The 16,920-nt window shown below is 42.6% G+C and overlaps 1 protein-coding gene and 1 long non-coding RNA gene across 2 annotated transcripts; one reads left to right on the forward strand and one right to left on the reverse strand.

The window, feature by feature from the left end:
* The first annotated feature begins 600 nt into the window (after window positions 1-600).
* LOC123081583 (IQ domain-containing protein IQM6) lies at window positions 601-4,105 on the forward strand. The gene is made up of 10 exons (XM_044504140.1): window positions 601-732; window positions 1,113-1,643; window positions 1,739-1,853; window positions 1,976-2,041; window positions 2,129-2,217; window positions 2,303-2,393; window positions 2,532-2,678; window positions 2,778-2,870; window positions 2,968-3,069; window positions 3,177-4,105. Exons 2-10 carry the CDS (start codon window positions 1,207-1,209, stop codon window positions 3,867-3,869), a joined length of 1,833 nt encoding a protein of 610 aa, XP_044360075.1. The 5' UTR covers window positions 601-732; window positions 1,113-1,206; the 3' UTR covers window positions 3,870-4,105.
* LOC123084805 (uncharacterized) lies at window positions 743-3,382 on the reverse strand. Its single transcript, XR_006439416.1, has 3 exons — window positions 2,746-3,382; window positions 1,483-2,663; window positions 743-1,366 (listed from the first exon to the last, which is right to left on the reverse strand). It is a non-coding gene; the product is annotated as an uncharacterized lncRNA (long non-coding RNA).
* Window positions 4,106-16,920: the final 12,815 nt, after the last annotated feature.

Raw genomic sequence — 16,920 nt, forward strand, 5'->3', positions numbered from 1 at the left:
ATGATTCGTTTATCTACTACTTCTTACTAACGCTATCTCGGTAAGGTTCTCGACTCGGATGGTGGATGGAACACGCGCGTGGACGCCATCGAATCATCCAGACACACGAGGCATGTGGTTATGGTTGAGCAAGATCCCAACACGTGTTTGCGTATGTATGTGTGGCCACGTGATCAGAACATATTTTACATGCATTATTTTTTTAATTTCAATCATTAAATTCTATGGTCAACAGAGCATATATTCAGCACACGTGCACGATTGTGGTAGCTTCATTTTCTATTGTTTAAAATAACAAATGTGGATGCCTCTCAAATATTGTTTTCCTACTCAAATCTCGCTAAGCTCCTCCTTGGATGTCTCTCACTGTACAATTATTGTGGTAGACACTCTCACTGTACAATTATTCTGCTAGACATGTCTTACTATTTTTTAAGGAAACTGGTGTATTTTTAACCACAGCCAATACGCCACGAGGTATCTCCTTTTGTTTTATTTTTACCCACAGAACATTTATGCACCTCAAACCTTCCTTTGTTATTTATAGGCTGAAGCCTGAAACAAACCACCTCCGGGTTTTGGTCATGTGCCCCTTTTCCACGGACATTACCCATTCACCTCTCATTTTCTCCTGCAAATTTTGTTCTTCTTCTAGCATTCTGTGCGCCTTCACACGCCTCTCATCGAGAGATTTAGTTGGGTGGATGGTGCAACAAGTTTGGAGGCAATGAGGTATGGTTGATCATTACTCGATTCTTGCCGTAAAAATCCTTTTCCATGGTATATCTGTTCGCTTGGTTAGAATGTGTTATGCTGGAACCAGGTGCACTTATCAAGAAACGAGCAACGAAATTCTTTTGCGGTTTGCATTTTGTTCCAGATTCTCTGGGGCATCAGCTTATGAAAACATGCTATACATAAATCTTATATACTTGTGATCTTATCATAAGAGGTAAGATGTGAATTCTTTTGCACAAAATCTATGATTGGTGGGCCTTGATAAGATATAGAACAATGGAAGAGAATACATGAAATCTGTTGTTAAGACAATTTTGTTCATTCACAGAAGCCACACACATTTGATGTCCTTTGTTTTCCCTGTATTCACATAGGGTGTCGAGGGACTCGTAAAGAACACAATTGCTACAGAGATCTTAAACAACAGAAGCAAGTCATACAGAGGAAACAATAGACCTGAGGCAAACAATGGGTCTGTCGATCTCATACCCACCGGATGACTACTTGCCAGCAGATGATGACAACTCGGACAGGCCATTTGTCCGGTCCTTAAGCTTTGACAACCTCAGCAGCCTTGAGACCCCTGATTCGCCACCAGAAATGTTCGATGCGGTGAGCTCTAGGGGTCCTGCAAGAGAAGGGTCCTTAAATGCCAGGAGAAAAGAGGGTCCTCCATTACATGTTAATACTACGAAACCCAGGCTGAGTCCTAAACCTGACAAGGAATGTTGTAACCATAAGCACCTTTCGAAATATGGGGCAGATCACCTGCCACCAAATTCTCCGGTGGTAGGGATGGTCAGTCCGCAGCACCAGGCTGCAGCAATAAGGGTGCAGAAGGTATACAAGAGCTTCAGAACAAGACGACAGCTTGCTGACTGCGCTGTTCTTGTCGAACAACGGTGGTATGTTACAATTTCATGTGCTTGTCGTCCATTGTCGTATTTGATACAGTGGCCCTTTGTAACTGGTGTCCTGAAATTTGCGATGCCGAATTCAGGTGGAAGCTTCTCGATTTCGCACTGCTCAAGCAAAGTTCGGTGTCATTCTTCGAGGTAGAGAAGCCAGAGACTGCCCTAACAAGATGGTCACGGGCCAGAATAAAGGCTGCCAAGGTATGTGTCACTTTAAGCTAACCATATTCTGCTGTTTAGATTTTCTTAATGACCATTAGCATATTGTAATACTGCTGAATACTGAATTCATATGGGTGGTGTTCCTTTGTTGTTACTTCAAGGTAGGCAAAGGTTTGTCCAAGGATGAAAAGGCCCAGAAGCTCGCACTTCAGCATTGGCTAGAAGCAGTATGGCTCGGAAACATTCTCTTCAAACACTCTCCTATAATAGCATTGAACACATCAAACTCAAATTCCATAGTATTTCATGGGCAGATTGACCCCCGGCATCGATACGGTCACAACCTCCACTACTATTATAAAAGCTGGCTTCACTGCGACAGTCAACAACCTTTCTTCTACTGGTACAGTTCATGCTGAACTCTGCATTATCTGTGAACTAGATCAACAAAAACAAGCTCATGATTTCTGAAATTCCGTTTGTGATAGGTTGGATGTAGGTGAAGGAAAAGAGATTAATCTTGAGGACCAATGCCCAAGATGGAAGCTGCTGCACCAATGCATCAGGTATCTTGGCCCTGTAAGTTGCTGCGACCTGTAGAACAATCCAGCTGTAATCTCAAATTAGAAAATGTTAGTACTAGCGATCAAGCAAGGAAACAAAAAAACAGGGCATAAAATGTCACATATCTGAACATGGTGTTGTTTCTCTGTGCAGAAAGAGAGGGAGTTCTATGAGGTAATGATCGAGAATAAGATGATGATGTACAAGCTGAGCCGCAAGATTGTCAACACGTCCGAGGGGCCCAAGGATGCAAAATGGATCTTTGTGTTGAGCACGACGAAAATTCTGTACATAGGCACGGTCAGAGAATAGTGGCAGTTGTCACCTGTCAGCAGTACTTCACTAGTCTCTGAATCATAAAATTTACCTGTAACTGATGAAATAAGCACATTATTGCAGAAGAGCAAGGGAACATTTCAGCACTCCAGCTTCCTTGCCGGTGGAGCCACATCTGCTGCCGGGAGATTAGTCGTTGCGAACGGAATCCTAAAGGTGCCTGGATCTGCATATTTCTACTATTGCCAGAATTTAGATTTTATGTTTAGAATTCCAAATTCACCTGTCTGATTCAGTTACCCACCGTCTTCAGGCTGTGTGGCCTCATAGCGGGCACTACCGGCCCACAGAGGCGAACTTCCGGGAGTTCATGAAGTATCTCAGGAAGGGGAACGTCGATCTCACCGATGTGAAGGTGAGGAGACCAAATCTGATCCTTTGGCTGCTAAAGAACAGTGGACATTATGTTGGTGTTCTTCTCTGATAGAAGGAACACTTTTTCTGTTGTCGGAATTGGTACAGCTGAGCCCAACAGAAGGCGAGGAGGACGAATGGCTGAGGAGCAGCCTCTCCCAGATGGATCTAACAACGGAGGTCAGCACGCCGGGGAAGCAAGGAGACACCAGGGCCCAACCCCCTCGCGGTGACAAAAAGAAGATCAAACCGGCCGTGCCGGCGGCGCCACCTTCCACCAGCGGCGAGGCAGTCGCCGGCTCGCCGGGGATGAAGCGGTCCTCGTCGGGCACCCGGCTGCAGCGCAAGCGGCCGCCGAGGCTGACGGTGAGCAAGAACCGTCTGGGCAAGGACGCGGCGGAGCCGGACGCCGGCTCGTTCGGCGACCGGCTGGACTTCTGCAAGGCGAACCTGTTCACGGGGCGCGGCGCGGAGGGCGGGGAGGGGGCCGAGGTGCCGGCGGTGCCGCAGGAGATGATCATGCACCGGATCAACTCCAAGATGGCGCACAAGTCGTACCAGCTCGGGCAGCAGCTGTCGCTCCGGTGGACGACCGGCGCCGGCCCGCGGATCGGGTGCGTGCGCGACTACCCGCCGGAGCTGCAGTTCCGATCGCTGGAGCAGGTTAGCCTGTCCCCGCGCGCCGGCGCCGGCCCGCCCAGGCTCGGGGCGACCCCGCGGCAGAGGAGCCCGTGCACGCCGTCGCCCCTCGGCGCGCCCGTGACTCCCGCGGGGCCGCTGCTCCAGCACGGCGCGGCGTAGAGGAGAGCTGAGCACGGAACGTGGTGGTGGGCTGGCTGATTTGCCGCTCGTGGCCGCCTGCCACCTCGTGTGTTGGTTGAGAATGGCACTGCGCGCGGCGGCGCGGCACGGCAGGGCAAAAGATTTGGGGGGAACCCCATTGTAGATTTGTACAAGAGGGACGAACACAAATGACAGTCCTCGTTCGCGCGACACCACCGGATGACATTACAGCATCTCCAACGGCCGCACAAAAATTTCACGCCCAATAAAAGTTTTAGCACATCACGGTAACATTTTTAATGCGCCGGGACCAACATTGTTTTAGCAGATGCCAAAAACACGCACCCAAAAAACAGACAATGCAAATTGTGAAACGCGCGCAATCCGGAGCTCAAAATAGCTGCGCGCGATAGTGTTTTTCAGCGCGCCCCCTAAATATTTTAGTGCTACAGTATCTGCTGGAGCTGTTCGACGTCCAAAAAAATAAATTTTTAGTGCGCGGAGCTCTTTTAGGGCGCCTGTTGAAGATGCTCTTATACAATTTAGATACAGGTCCGTTGTTTCTCAACTCTCAAGTCGTCTGATTAGAACTCCCTCCATAAATATTAGCACAGTTCTCTACTTTATGCCAAACTAACGACACTTATGTTAGAACGGAGAGAGTATTTAGTGTCCTCTTCCCTTACAAAATTCTCGCTTCACCTTTCGCTCAAGAAGAAAATCGCCCATGTAGTCCTTCAAATGAATCCACTTGCAAGTCCGGCCCTGATGGTTTCTACATGAAATTCTGGGCCCTACTAAAAATTCCAATCAAAAATCTTTTCCATGTCTTTCATGAACAGTTTTTTGACACTAATAGCCTAAACCGTGCTCTGATTGTTCTTCTCTCAAAGAAGACGGTGCCATCACGCCAGGTGTTTTCAGGCCAATATCGCTTATGAACTAAAAATTCCAAAACAAAATATTTTTTATGTCTTCCAAGAACAGTCTCTTGACGCGGAAAGCCTAAACTGCGCTCTGATCGTTCTTCGAAAAAGACACTACTTTTAGGCTAATATCGCTTCAGAACTGCAGAAACGCATAATTTAATGGTTATGCCGGTGATCTCCTAAACTGCAGCCACATATAGATCTAAGAAACCAACGCTAGCCATCAAAACCGACTTACAAAAAAGCTTTCGACTCTGTTAACCAGGAGGCCTTGCTCCAAATCGTAAAAGCTAGAGGTTTCCCATCACTCTGCAGTACATGAATTCTAGACATACTTCAAACATGTTAGACTGCCGCTTTGTTAAACGTGTTGGAGATATGCCCTAGAGGTAATCATGTATGATGATATTTCTTATGCGTTTATGAATAAAGATAGTCCTTGGACATTATCAATGATGTGTATCAGCAAGTACGTGACTTGTTTATGGGACTATGCATTGTATGATGACTGTCCTAAAAGGTCCCTAGTCGAAAGAGCTGTGTGGACGCGCAGCCGACTAGACTACCATATGACACGGTCGATGGCTTGGTCTCACTAGCCATGGAGCATTGGATGCTAATGGGATAATATAGACTCAGAAGGATCTGGTCGGATTCGACGTAGTCGGATCCGAGTTGAGATAATGTCCGAGTCGGACAGACCCAACTATGAGACGCAGCGATATGTCATCTATGAGTCTCTAGTACAACATACGTTCTATGTCCTAAGATCTGAGCTGGCGCATGTACTCGGGATGGTCACAAACTTGCTTTGGGCCAACCAAACGCTACCCCGTGACTCGGTAGTTACAAAGGTAGGTTTCGGGCTTGTCCAAACCCATATTGCGAGACATGGTCGAGCAAGATGGGATTTGCCCCTCCGATTAGGAGAGATATACTCTGGGCCCCTCGTGTGATCCGATCAAGATAAGCATGGCCATGCGATTAGGATTATGAGATAATCCAGTTTGTGGTCGACATCACTTGAACGAGAAAGAGGTCGGACTAGCACAAGGATAACAGACTCGTCTTGAGCCCGACAATATATATCGTGTGGCAAAGGGAGCAGATGTGTGATGTACGGGTTCGCCTAACCAGCTTCGTCGGACAATTGAAGTCGGCACGCTTTCCTAGAGGCCGCTACCGACTAGCCGAGTCGGATGTGATCTGACTCGCGACCAAGTCAACGAGAACCTAAGGGGTCGCGTGCTTAAGGGAAGGGACCTGTGAGGCCCGGTCAGACTTCATGAGTCAGAAGTGATCCTACTCGGATTCGAATCCAGGCCAAACAGACTTTGGGCTTTAGGGTCCGTGCGAGGCCCAAGTGTTGAGCCCACGACGGACGCCTATATAAAGTGGGGGTGCGGCACTCTCATGTGATTGATCGCTTCGGCGCTGTCACTAGAGTTTGCATGTGTTAAGAATAGCCACCTCCACTCGACTGCCGACTGTGTGATCGGACCTAGCAGTCCGCCGCACGGTGTTCCTCCTGCACGCGCGGATACTGTTAGAGGCGGTGCACTTGCGCCGCTCCGGCGAACTTGTACGTGGGAACTGACGACCGGCTGTTCGAGGGAGATCGCACGGGGAGGAGACGATCCACGCGGACGCGCTGCCCCAACTCTTCTTCCGCTGCATGGCACTGCGTGTCTGATGGTAATGATTTGTGATCCATCTCCCATAGCATGTTCTTGGTTGTTCTGCGCGTAGGAAAATTTTAATTTGCAGTCGACGCACCCTAACTCTGCCTATGTCTTCTAGGCATAGCCGGTCCCAAGCCCGGGTAAAGGAGGAGGGTTGTGATAGGCTTGGCGAGCCAACATAAAAACTAGCCAGTCCCATGGGTATGAAACCCATTTGAGCGAGAGTAGTACTAGGATGGGTGATCTCTTGGGAAGTCCTCGTGAAAGGGTTTCATATCTAAGGGTTGATAGGCTTGGCGAGCCAACGTAAAAACTAGCCAGTCCTTTGGGTATGAACCCCATTTGGACGAGAGTAGTACTAGGATGGGTGACCTCCTGGGAAGTCCTCGTGAAAGAGTTTTATATCTAGCCTACCCCAACTTGTTTGGGACAAAAGGCTTAGTAAGTAAGTAAGTAAGTCGACGCACCCTATCATAGAACCCAACAAAACGGTTGCCCAGAGAAATGCATTCGATGCATAAACGGTTTACGCTAAGGTGACCCCTTATCACCCATCATTTCATCATTGTACCTGACATCCTCCAATGAGAGATCATTTAGTCATTCAACAACAACCTCCTCCATCATCCCATCTCTGAAATTTATAGAGAAAACAATTTATATCTATAATACCAAACATATATAATATAAAATATAACTCATGATATATCCGGTGATATGCATTTAGTATTCTAAATGTAAATAGTTCTCTTTGTAAACATCATTATAATCTGTATGGTTTGACTATGTTTTTAAATCTATAGGCACAACAATATGTAACGGGAAGTACTACGTTAGTAGTGTCGAAATGTTTCTTCTCACTAATGAGGATCGTTCCCAATTTTAATTTATGAAAACTGATAAATAAAACAACATCCAGAGGGTTCGCTCCCCCAACACATTTACATCCTTCAAGAGCTCGGTACCATAACACTACATGCAACTCATAAAAAAGACACTACATGGACCAAAACTGAAAGAAATTTTACAAGCAACCTCAATCTATGTCCGCACATGAACACGTCGTCGTGTACCCCCGATACTGAGTGTGGTATGCAAGACAACGTCGGAGGAAGGAGACTCACCGGAAACACGATACACAAGATACGTCGGCGAGATCTTTTAAGGATTTGAAACCCCACACGCGGAACTAGATGTCCCCTAGGGGGGGTGAATAGACGTTTTGAAACGTTTATGGATTTGGCTTATCTTAATGCCAAATTAAACTAAAAGGATAGTTTTCTGAGCCCAAATCCTAAATATGCGGCTTAACTAAGTGCACCGAAAATCTATGCTAACAAGATATGGACATAATGGAACAAACACAACCTATATGACAATATATATGGAATTCAAGGATGTAGTTAAGCAATTCAAACTAACATAGGTTATATCAATAGGAGCGAGTATGAATTGCAGAAAGAAAAAGGTTCATGAATGAGATAATCACAAGTGAGCCAGGGACGTGAATTTATCCGGTAGTTCACACTTGTGAGAGTGTTATTCTTCGTTGGAGCGGTGCCAAAGCCAAAACTATGGAGCACCACCAAGTGGCTCACCGTATTCTCCCCTTTTGAGTCATCCCCAATGAATGAACCTCAATCATTGTCCATTTTCTTCCCCCTTGTGCTTGCAGGTATTTTTGAGCTTCTTGTCGTTGTTTGGTCGCACCTGTTCTTGGTGTTCTTCTCTGTCGGCCCTCCCACGAGGCAGCTGAGGTTCGCATGCTCTTTCTTTCTTTTTTCTTTCTTTCCTGTGTGATCTCTTATGCACAATCAATGTCCGTTTTCTTTCCCTTTGCAACTGTAGGTATTTGTGAGTTTCTTGATGTCCTTTGGTTACACCTGTCCTTGGGCTTCTGCTCTTCGCCGTGGGCTATCTCTTTAGCCTGTGTGTCCTTGTCGTTCGTGTTCGTTGTATGAAGGTTTGATCGTTTGATTTTCATGGGTGCTTTGCCTCTTCATACATCTATGCTGTTGGGTCTCTTGTGTTGGTGTATCCATGCGCGTGCTTTTCGTCTATGTGTTCATATTGTAGTGTTTTTACGCTCTATTGTTGATTTATGTGTGCAGGATGTGTTCTGTTGTGTCTTTTCTAACCCATGTTTTGGAGAGCATGGCAATATAGTTTGCCTTGCTGGCCATTTCTGATGTGTGTAATCAGTGGAGAAGTGGGACACCATGTACTCAATGTTGTCTCGGAGTGCGTTGGCAAGGTTTCTCATGTTTTTTATGGAGCCTCCGAGCTTGCTCGTATCGGCGTATGTGGCACAGGGCGTGTACCCTGGTGTGTCATCCTGTGGCTACTCCTATTCTTCCTTCGATGTGAATTCTTCTTCATCTACCTCCTCAGGTTTGGAGTTTTCTTGGTTGAATGCTTCATCCCCTTCATGTGCAATATAATGTGGAATTCCCTCCTCAATAGAGAAGCGATTAGGCATGGGAGCGGGAAACAAGTGCCACACTACACGAATTCGTATACAATGCGAGAAATAATCATTGATGCACTGGGGAGAAGACAAAAATTAACAAGACGAATACCTCCATGCGGGTTCAAGCTGGTAAGGGCCAGGCTATGGATGGTGATACGTCCATTTTGCATCATGTTTTCTTACTGTTATTTATAATGTTTTTGTCCATAATAATGCTTTTTGGAGTAATTCTAATGCCTTTTCTCTCATAATTTTCAAGCAACACACCAAGAGGGAGAATTCCGACAGTTGGAAATCTGGACCTGGAAAAGCTATGTCAGGCCACCTATTCTGCACAACTCCAAATGAGCTGAAACTTCACGGGGATTTTTTATGGATTATTTGAGAAATACTGGAGCCAATAAACACCAGAGGGTGCCACCAGGTGGGCACAACCCACCTGGGCGCCCCAGGCCCCCCAGGCGCACCCTGGTGGGTTGTGGCCTCCTCGGCCCACCTCCGGTGCCCATCTTCTGGACTATAAGTGGTTTTGACCTAAAAAAATAAGAGGAGGACTTTCAGGACGAAGCGCCGCCGCCTCGAGGAACTTGGCCAGGAGCACTTTTGCCCTCCGGCAGAGTGATTCCGCCGGGGGAACTTCCCTCCCGAAGGGGGAAATCATCGTCATCATCATCACCAACAACTCTCCCGTCTTGGGGAGGGCAATCTCCATCAACATCTTCAACAACACCATCTCCTCTCAAACCCTAGTTCATCTCTTGTGTTCAACCTTGTTACCGGAACTATAGATTGGTATTTGTGGGTGACTAGTAGTGTTGATTACGTCTTGTAGTTAATTACTATATGGTTTATTTGATGGAAGATTATATGTTCAGATCCATTATGCTATTTAATACTCCTCTGATCATGAACATGTTTATCATTTGTGAGTAGTTACTTTTATCCTTGAGGTCACGGGAGAAATCATGTTGCAAGTAATCATGTGAACTTGATATGTGTTCGATATTTTGATAGTAGGTATGTTGTTATTCCCTTAGTGGTGTCATGTGAACGTCGACTACATGACACTTCACCATATTTGGGCCTAAGGGAGTGCATTGTGGAGTAGCAATTAGATGGTAGGTTGCAAGAGTGACAGAAGCTTAAACCCCATTTTATGCGTTATTTCGTAAGGGACTGATTGGATCCAAAAGTTTAATGCTATGGTTAGAATTTATTGTTAATACTTTTCTCGTAGTTGCGGATGCTTGCGGGAGGGTTAATCATAAGTAGGAGGTTTGTTCAAGTAAGAACAACACCTAAGCACCGGTCCACCCACATATCAAATTATCAAAGCAGTGAACGCAAATTAAACCAACATGATAAAAGTGACTAGATGAAATTCCCGTGTACCCTCAAGAATGCTTTGCTTATCATAAGAGACCATTTTGGCCTGTCCTTTGCCTCAAAAGGATTGGGCTCCCTTGCTGCACTTTTTTCACTATTATCGTTACTTGCTCGTTACAAATTATCTTGCTATCAAACTACTCGCTACTTACAATTTCAGCACTTGCAGACAATACATTACCGGAAACTACTTGTCATTTCCTTCTGCTCCTCGTTGGGTTCGACACTCTTACTTACCGAAAAGAGCTACAATTGATCCCCCATACTTGTGGGTCATCAAGGCTATTTTCTGGCGCCGTGGACGGGGAGTGAAGCGCCTTTGGTAAGGAAACATTTATATAGTGTGCTGAAATTTATTATCACTTGTTACTATGGAAAACAATCCTTTGAGGAGTTTGTTCGGGGTATCTTCACCTCGTCCGGAACCACAATTAGCAACACCTCAACCTACTACACCTACTGAAAATATTGAATATGAAATTCCTTCGGGTATGATAGAACAACTTCTAGCTAATCCTTATGCAGGAGATGGAACCGAACATCCTGATATGCACTTGATATATGTGGAACAAATTTATGGATTGTTTAAGCTTGCAGGTTTACCTAGGGATGAAGTGATGAAAAAGGTTTTCCCTTTATCTTTGAAGGCAAAAGCATTGGCATGGTATAGGCTATGTGATGATATTGGATCATGGAGTTGGAATCGTTTAAAATTGGAGTTCCACCAAAAAAATTATCCTATGCATCTAGTTCATTGTGATCGGAATTATATATATAATTTTTGGCCTCGTGAAGGAGAAAGTATCGCTCTAGCTTGGGGGAGGCTTAAGTCAATGTTATATTCATGCCCCAATCATGAGCTCTCAAGAGAAATTATTATCCAAAATTTTTGTGCTCGGTTCATTTATGAAGAAGACTATTGAATTCTAGTGGGATCTTTTGGAAAGAATTAAACGCAACTCTGAAGATTGGGAACTCGATGAAGGTAAAGAGTTGGGTATTAAACTTAAGTATGATTGTGTTAAATCTTTTATGGATACCGATGCTTTTCAAAAGTTTAGCACTAAATATGGAATTGACTTTGAGATAGTAGCCTCCTTTTGTGAATCATTTGCTACTCATGTTGAAGTCCCTAAGGAGAAATGGTTTAAATATCACCCACCTATTAAAGAAGAAATTAAAGAACCAGTACCAGTTAAAGAAGAAACTATACTTTGTAATGTTGATCCAGTTGTTCCTTCTGCTTATATTGAGAAACCACCTTTCCCTGTTAGGATTAAGGAACATGCTAGAGTTTCAACTATGGTTAACAAAAGCTATATTAGAACACCTAAACCTGATGAAAAAATTAAAGTTTAACCTAGTATTGCTATGGTTAAAGATCTCTTAGAAGAAGATATGGATGGGCATGTTATTTACTTTTGTGAAGAAGCTGCTAGAATTGCTAAACCTGATAAAAGAGATAAACATAGACCTGTTGTTGGCATGCCTGTTATTTCAGTTAAAATAGGATATCACTTTTATGATGGTTTATGTGACATAGGTGCTAGTGTGAGTGCTATTCTTTACACTTTATATGAAGAAATTATGAAAGATATAGCACCTGCTGAGATAGAAGAAATAGATGTTACTATTAAACTTGCCAATAGAGACACCATATCACCAATTGGGATTATTCGAGATGTTGAAGTCTTGTGTGGGAAAATAAAATACCCTATTGATGTTCTTGTTCTTGGTTCCCCACAAGATGACTTTTGTCCCATTATCTTTTGTAGACCTTTCTTGATTACAGTTAATGCTAAGATAGATTGTGAGAAACAAACTGTTGGTGTTAGCTTTGGTGATGAGTCTCATGAGTTTAATTTTTCCAAGTTTAGTAGAAATCATCATGAAAAAGAATTACCTAGTAAGGATGAATTAATTGGTATTACTTCTATTGTTGTTCCACCTACTGATCCTTTATAACAATATCTGCTAGACCATGAAAATGATTTACATATGCATGAAAGAAATGAAATAGATAAAGTTTTCTTTGAACAATGTCCTCTGCTTAAACACAATTTACCTATTGAAACTCTAGGAGGTCCTCCTCCACCTAAAGGTGATCCTGTGTTTGAATTAAAACAATTGCCAGACACTTTGAAATATGCTTATCTTGATGAAAAGAAGATATATCATGTTATTATTAGTGCTAACTTTTAAGAACATGAAGAAGAAAGATTATTGAAAGTTCTAAGGAAGCACCGGGCTGCTATTGTATATACTCTTGATGATTTAAAGGGCATTAGCCGTACTCTATGTCAACACAAAATTAATATGGAACCTGATGCTAAACCCGTTGTTGATCACCAACGTCGGTTGAATCCAAAAATGAAGGAAGTGGTAAGAACGGAAATCTTAAAACTTCTGGAAGAAGGTATAATCTATCCTATAGCTGATAGTAGATGGATAAGTCCAGTTCATTGTGTCCCTAGGAAAGGAGGTATTACTGTTGTTCCTAATGATAAAAATGAACTTATTCCACAAAGAATTGTTACAGGCTATAGAATGGTAATTGACTACAGAAAATTAAACAAAGCAACTAGAAAAGATCATTACCCTTTGCCTTCTATTGATCAAATGCTTGAAAGATTATCTAAGCACACACACTTTTGCTTCCTAGATGGATACTCTGGCTTTTCACAAATACATGTTTCTCAACCTGATCAAGAGTATACTACTTTTACTTGTCCCTTTGGAACTTATGCTTATAGATGTATGCCTTTTGGTTTATGTAATGCACCTACTACCTTTCAAACATGTATGATACTATATTCTCTGACTTCTGTGAAAAGATTGTTGAGGTTTTCATGGATGACTTTTCTGTTTATGGGAAGTCTTTTGATGATTGTTTAAGCAATCTTGAGTGAGTTTTGCAGAGATGTAAACAAACAAATCTTGTCTTGAATTGGGAGAAGTGCCACTTTATGGTTAATGAAGGCATTGTCTTGGGTCATAAAATTTCTGAAAGAGGTATGGAAGTGGACCAAGCTAAGGTTGATGCAATTGAGAAAATGCCATGTCCTAAGGACATCAAAGGTATTCGTAGTTTCCTTGGTCATGTTGGTTTCTATAGGAGATTTATCAAAGACTTTTCTAAAATTTCTAGGCCTCTTACTAATCTTTTGCAAAAGGCTATTCCTTTTGTTTTTGATGATGATTGTCTTGAAGCCTTTGAAACACTCAAGAAAGCTTTAATATCTGCACCTATTGTTCAACCACCCGATTGGAACTTGCCTTTTGAAACTATGTGTGATGCTAGTGATTATGCTGTTGGTGTTGTTCTAGGACAAAGAGTTGATAAGAAACTTAATGGTATTCATTATGCTAGTAAAACTCTAGAAAGTGCTCAAAGAAATTATGCTACTACTGAAAAAGAATTCTTAGCGGTGGTGTTTGCTTGTGATAAATTTAGACCTTATATTGTTGATTCCAAAGTAACTATTCACACAAACCATGCTGCTATTAAATATCTTATGGAAAAGAAATATGCTAAACCTAGACTTATTCGTTGGGTTCTCTTGTTACAAGAATTTAATTTACATATCATTGATATAAAAGGAGCTGAGAACCCTGTAGCTGATATTTTGTCTAGGCTTGAAAATGTTCTTGATGACCCACTACCTATTGATGATAGTTTTCCTGATGAGCAGTTAGCTGCAATAAATGTTGCTAATAGTACTCCTTGGTATGCTGACTATGCCAATTACATTGGTGCTAAATATCTACCACCTAGCTTTACATACCAACAAAAGAAAAAATTCTTCTATGATTTAAGACATTACTTTTGGGATGACCCACATCTTTATAAAGAAGGAGTAGATGGTATTATTAGACGTTGTGTACCTGAGCATGAACAGGGACAAATCCTATGGAAATGTCACACCGAGGCTTATGGAGGGCATCATGCCAGAGATAGAACCGCTCTCAAGGTATTGCAGTCTGGATTTTATTGGCCTACTCATTTCAAGGATGCCCGTAAGTTTGTCTCTTCTTGTGATGAATGTCAAAGAGTAGGTAATATCGGTAAGCGTCAAGAAATGCCTATGAATTATTCACTTGTTGTTGAACCATTTGATGTTTGGGGATTTGATTACATGGGACCTTTTACTTCCTCTAATGGATATACACATATTTTGGTTGCTGTTGATTATGTTACTAAATGGGTAGAAGCTATTACAACCAGTAGTGCTGATCACAACACCTCTATTAAAATACTTAAGGAAGTTATTTTCCCAAGGTTTGGAGTCCCTAGATATTTAATGACTGATGGTGGTTCACACTTTATTCATGGTGCTTTCCGCAAGACGCTTGCTAAATATGATGTTAACCATAGAATTGTATCGCTGTATCATCCTCAGTCTAGTGGTCAAGTTGAACTTAGCAATAGAGAAATAAAATTAATTTTGCAAAAGACTGTTAATAGGTCCAGGAAGAATTGGTCTAAGAAATTAGATGATGCACTTTGGGCTTATAGATCAGCTCATAAAAATCCTATGTGTATGTCTCCTTATAAAATGGTTTATGGAAAAGCTTGTCATTTGCCTCTTGAGTTATAACATAAAGCATATCGGGCAGTTAAAGAACTCAACTATTATTTCAAACTTGCTGGTGAAAAGAGGTTATTTGATATAAGCTCCTTAGATGAATGGAGAACCCAAGCTTATGAAAATGCAAAGTTATTCAAAGTGAAAGTTAAAAGATGGCATGAGAAAAGAATTCAAAAGCGCGAGTTTAAAGTTGGAGAATATGTTCTTTTGTATAACTCTTGTTCTAGATTTTTTGTAGGAAAGCTCCTCTCGAAATGGGAATGCCCATATGTCATCGAGGAGGTTTACCGGTCTGGAGGCATCAAAATAAATAAATCTGTAGGTACTAACCCGAAGGTTGTCAATGGGCAGCGAATAAAGCACTACATCTCATGTATGCCTATTAATGTTGAAAGTAATATTATCCGAACTTTGACACCGCAAGAACACATAAAAGAATCCTTCCGGAACACTCCAGAATTGTGAAAATAAAGAGGTTCGTGATACGGTAAGTAAACAGACTTCAAAAATTCCGCAAAAATATTTTTTATCAGTTTTGGAATATTTTGAAAATTTTGAAATAAAGAAACTTTCAGGAAGCCTGGCGCGCCCAGGTGGGTTGTGCCCACCTGGGACACCTTCCGTACTCTGTTTTTCTACCATGTACTTGTCCTCCAAGATAAAAAAATCTATATATACTTCCTGAACCTATTGATCACCGTATCGCGGAGAAATCATGTCTTCTATTTTCTTGTTGTTTTCTGTCAGATCTGTTGGGCCAGCAATCATGTCTTCTTCTTCCTCCAACCACATTGCTACCTCTTGAGCATGTGTTAGTTTTCCCTTGAAGAGGAAAGGGTGATGCAGCAAAGTAGCGTAAGTATTTCCCTCAGTTTTTGAGAACCAAGGTATCAATCCAGTAGGAGATTACACGCAAGTCCCACGTACCTGCACAAACAAACAAGAACCTCGCAACCAACATGATAAAGCAGTTGTCAATCCCTTCACGGTCACTTACGAAAGTGAGATCTGATAGAAATAATAAGATAAATATTTCTGGTATTTTTGTTGTATAGATTGGAAAATAAAGATTGGAAAATAAACGGCGATAGAAATAGCAAGTGGATAGGAAAAAAATATAATGGAGAATAGACCCGGGGGCCATAGGTTTCACTAGTGGCTTCTCTCAAGATAGCAAATTGTACGGTGGGTGAACAAATTACTTTCGAGCAATTGCTAGAAAAGCGCATAGTTATGAGAATATCTAGGCATGATCATGTATATAGGCATCACGTCCGCGACAAGTAGACCGAAACGATTCTGCATCTACTACTATTACTCCACACATCGACCGCTATCCAGCATGCATCTAGAGTATTAAGTTCATAAGAACAGAGTAATGCATTAGGCAAGATGACATGATGTAGAGGGATAAACGCAGGCAATATGATATAAACCCCATCTTTTTATCCTCGATGGAAACAATACAATATGTGCCTTATTGCCCCTGCTGTCACTGGGAAAGGACACCGCAAGATTGAACCCAAAGCTAAGCACTTCTCCCATTGCAAGAAAGATCAATCTAGTAGGCCAAACCAAACTGATAATTCAAAGAGACTTGCAAAGATATTAAATCATGCATAAAAGATTTCAGAGAAGAATCAAATATTGTTCATAGATAATCTTGATCATAAACCCACAATTCATCGGATCTCAACAAACACACCGCAAAAAGAATTGCATCGAATAGATCTCCAAGAGAATCGAGGAGAACTTTGTATTGAGATCCAAAGAGAGAGAAGAAGCCATCTAGCTAATAACTATGGACCCGAAGGTCTATGGTAAACTAGTCACACATCATCAGAGAGGCTATGGTGTTGATGTAGAAGCCCTCCGTGATCGATTCCCCCTCCGGTAGAGCGCCGGAAAAGGCCCCAAGATGGGATCTCATGGGTAAGCAGGTTGCGGCGGTGGAAATAGGGTTTTGTGGTGCTCCTGGATATGATTTCGGGGTATATGGATATATATAGGAGG

This window comes from Triticum aestivum, chromosome 4A (genome assembly GCF_018294505.1).
Source record: "Triticum aestivum cultivar Chinese Spring chromosome 4A, IWGSC CS RefSeq v2.1, whole genome shotgun sequence".
NCBI classification, from domain to species: Eukaryota; Viridiplantae; Streptophyta; class Magnoliopsida; order Poales; family Poaceae; genus Triticum; species Triticum aestivum.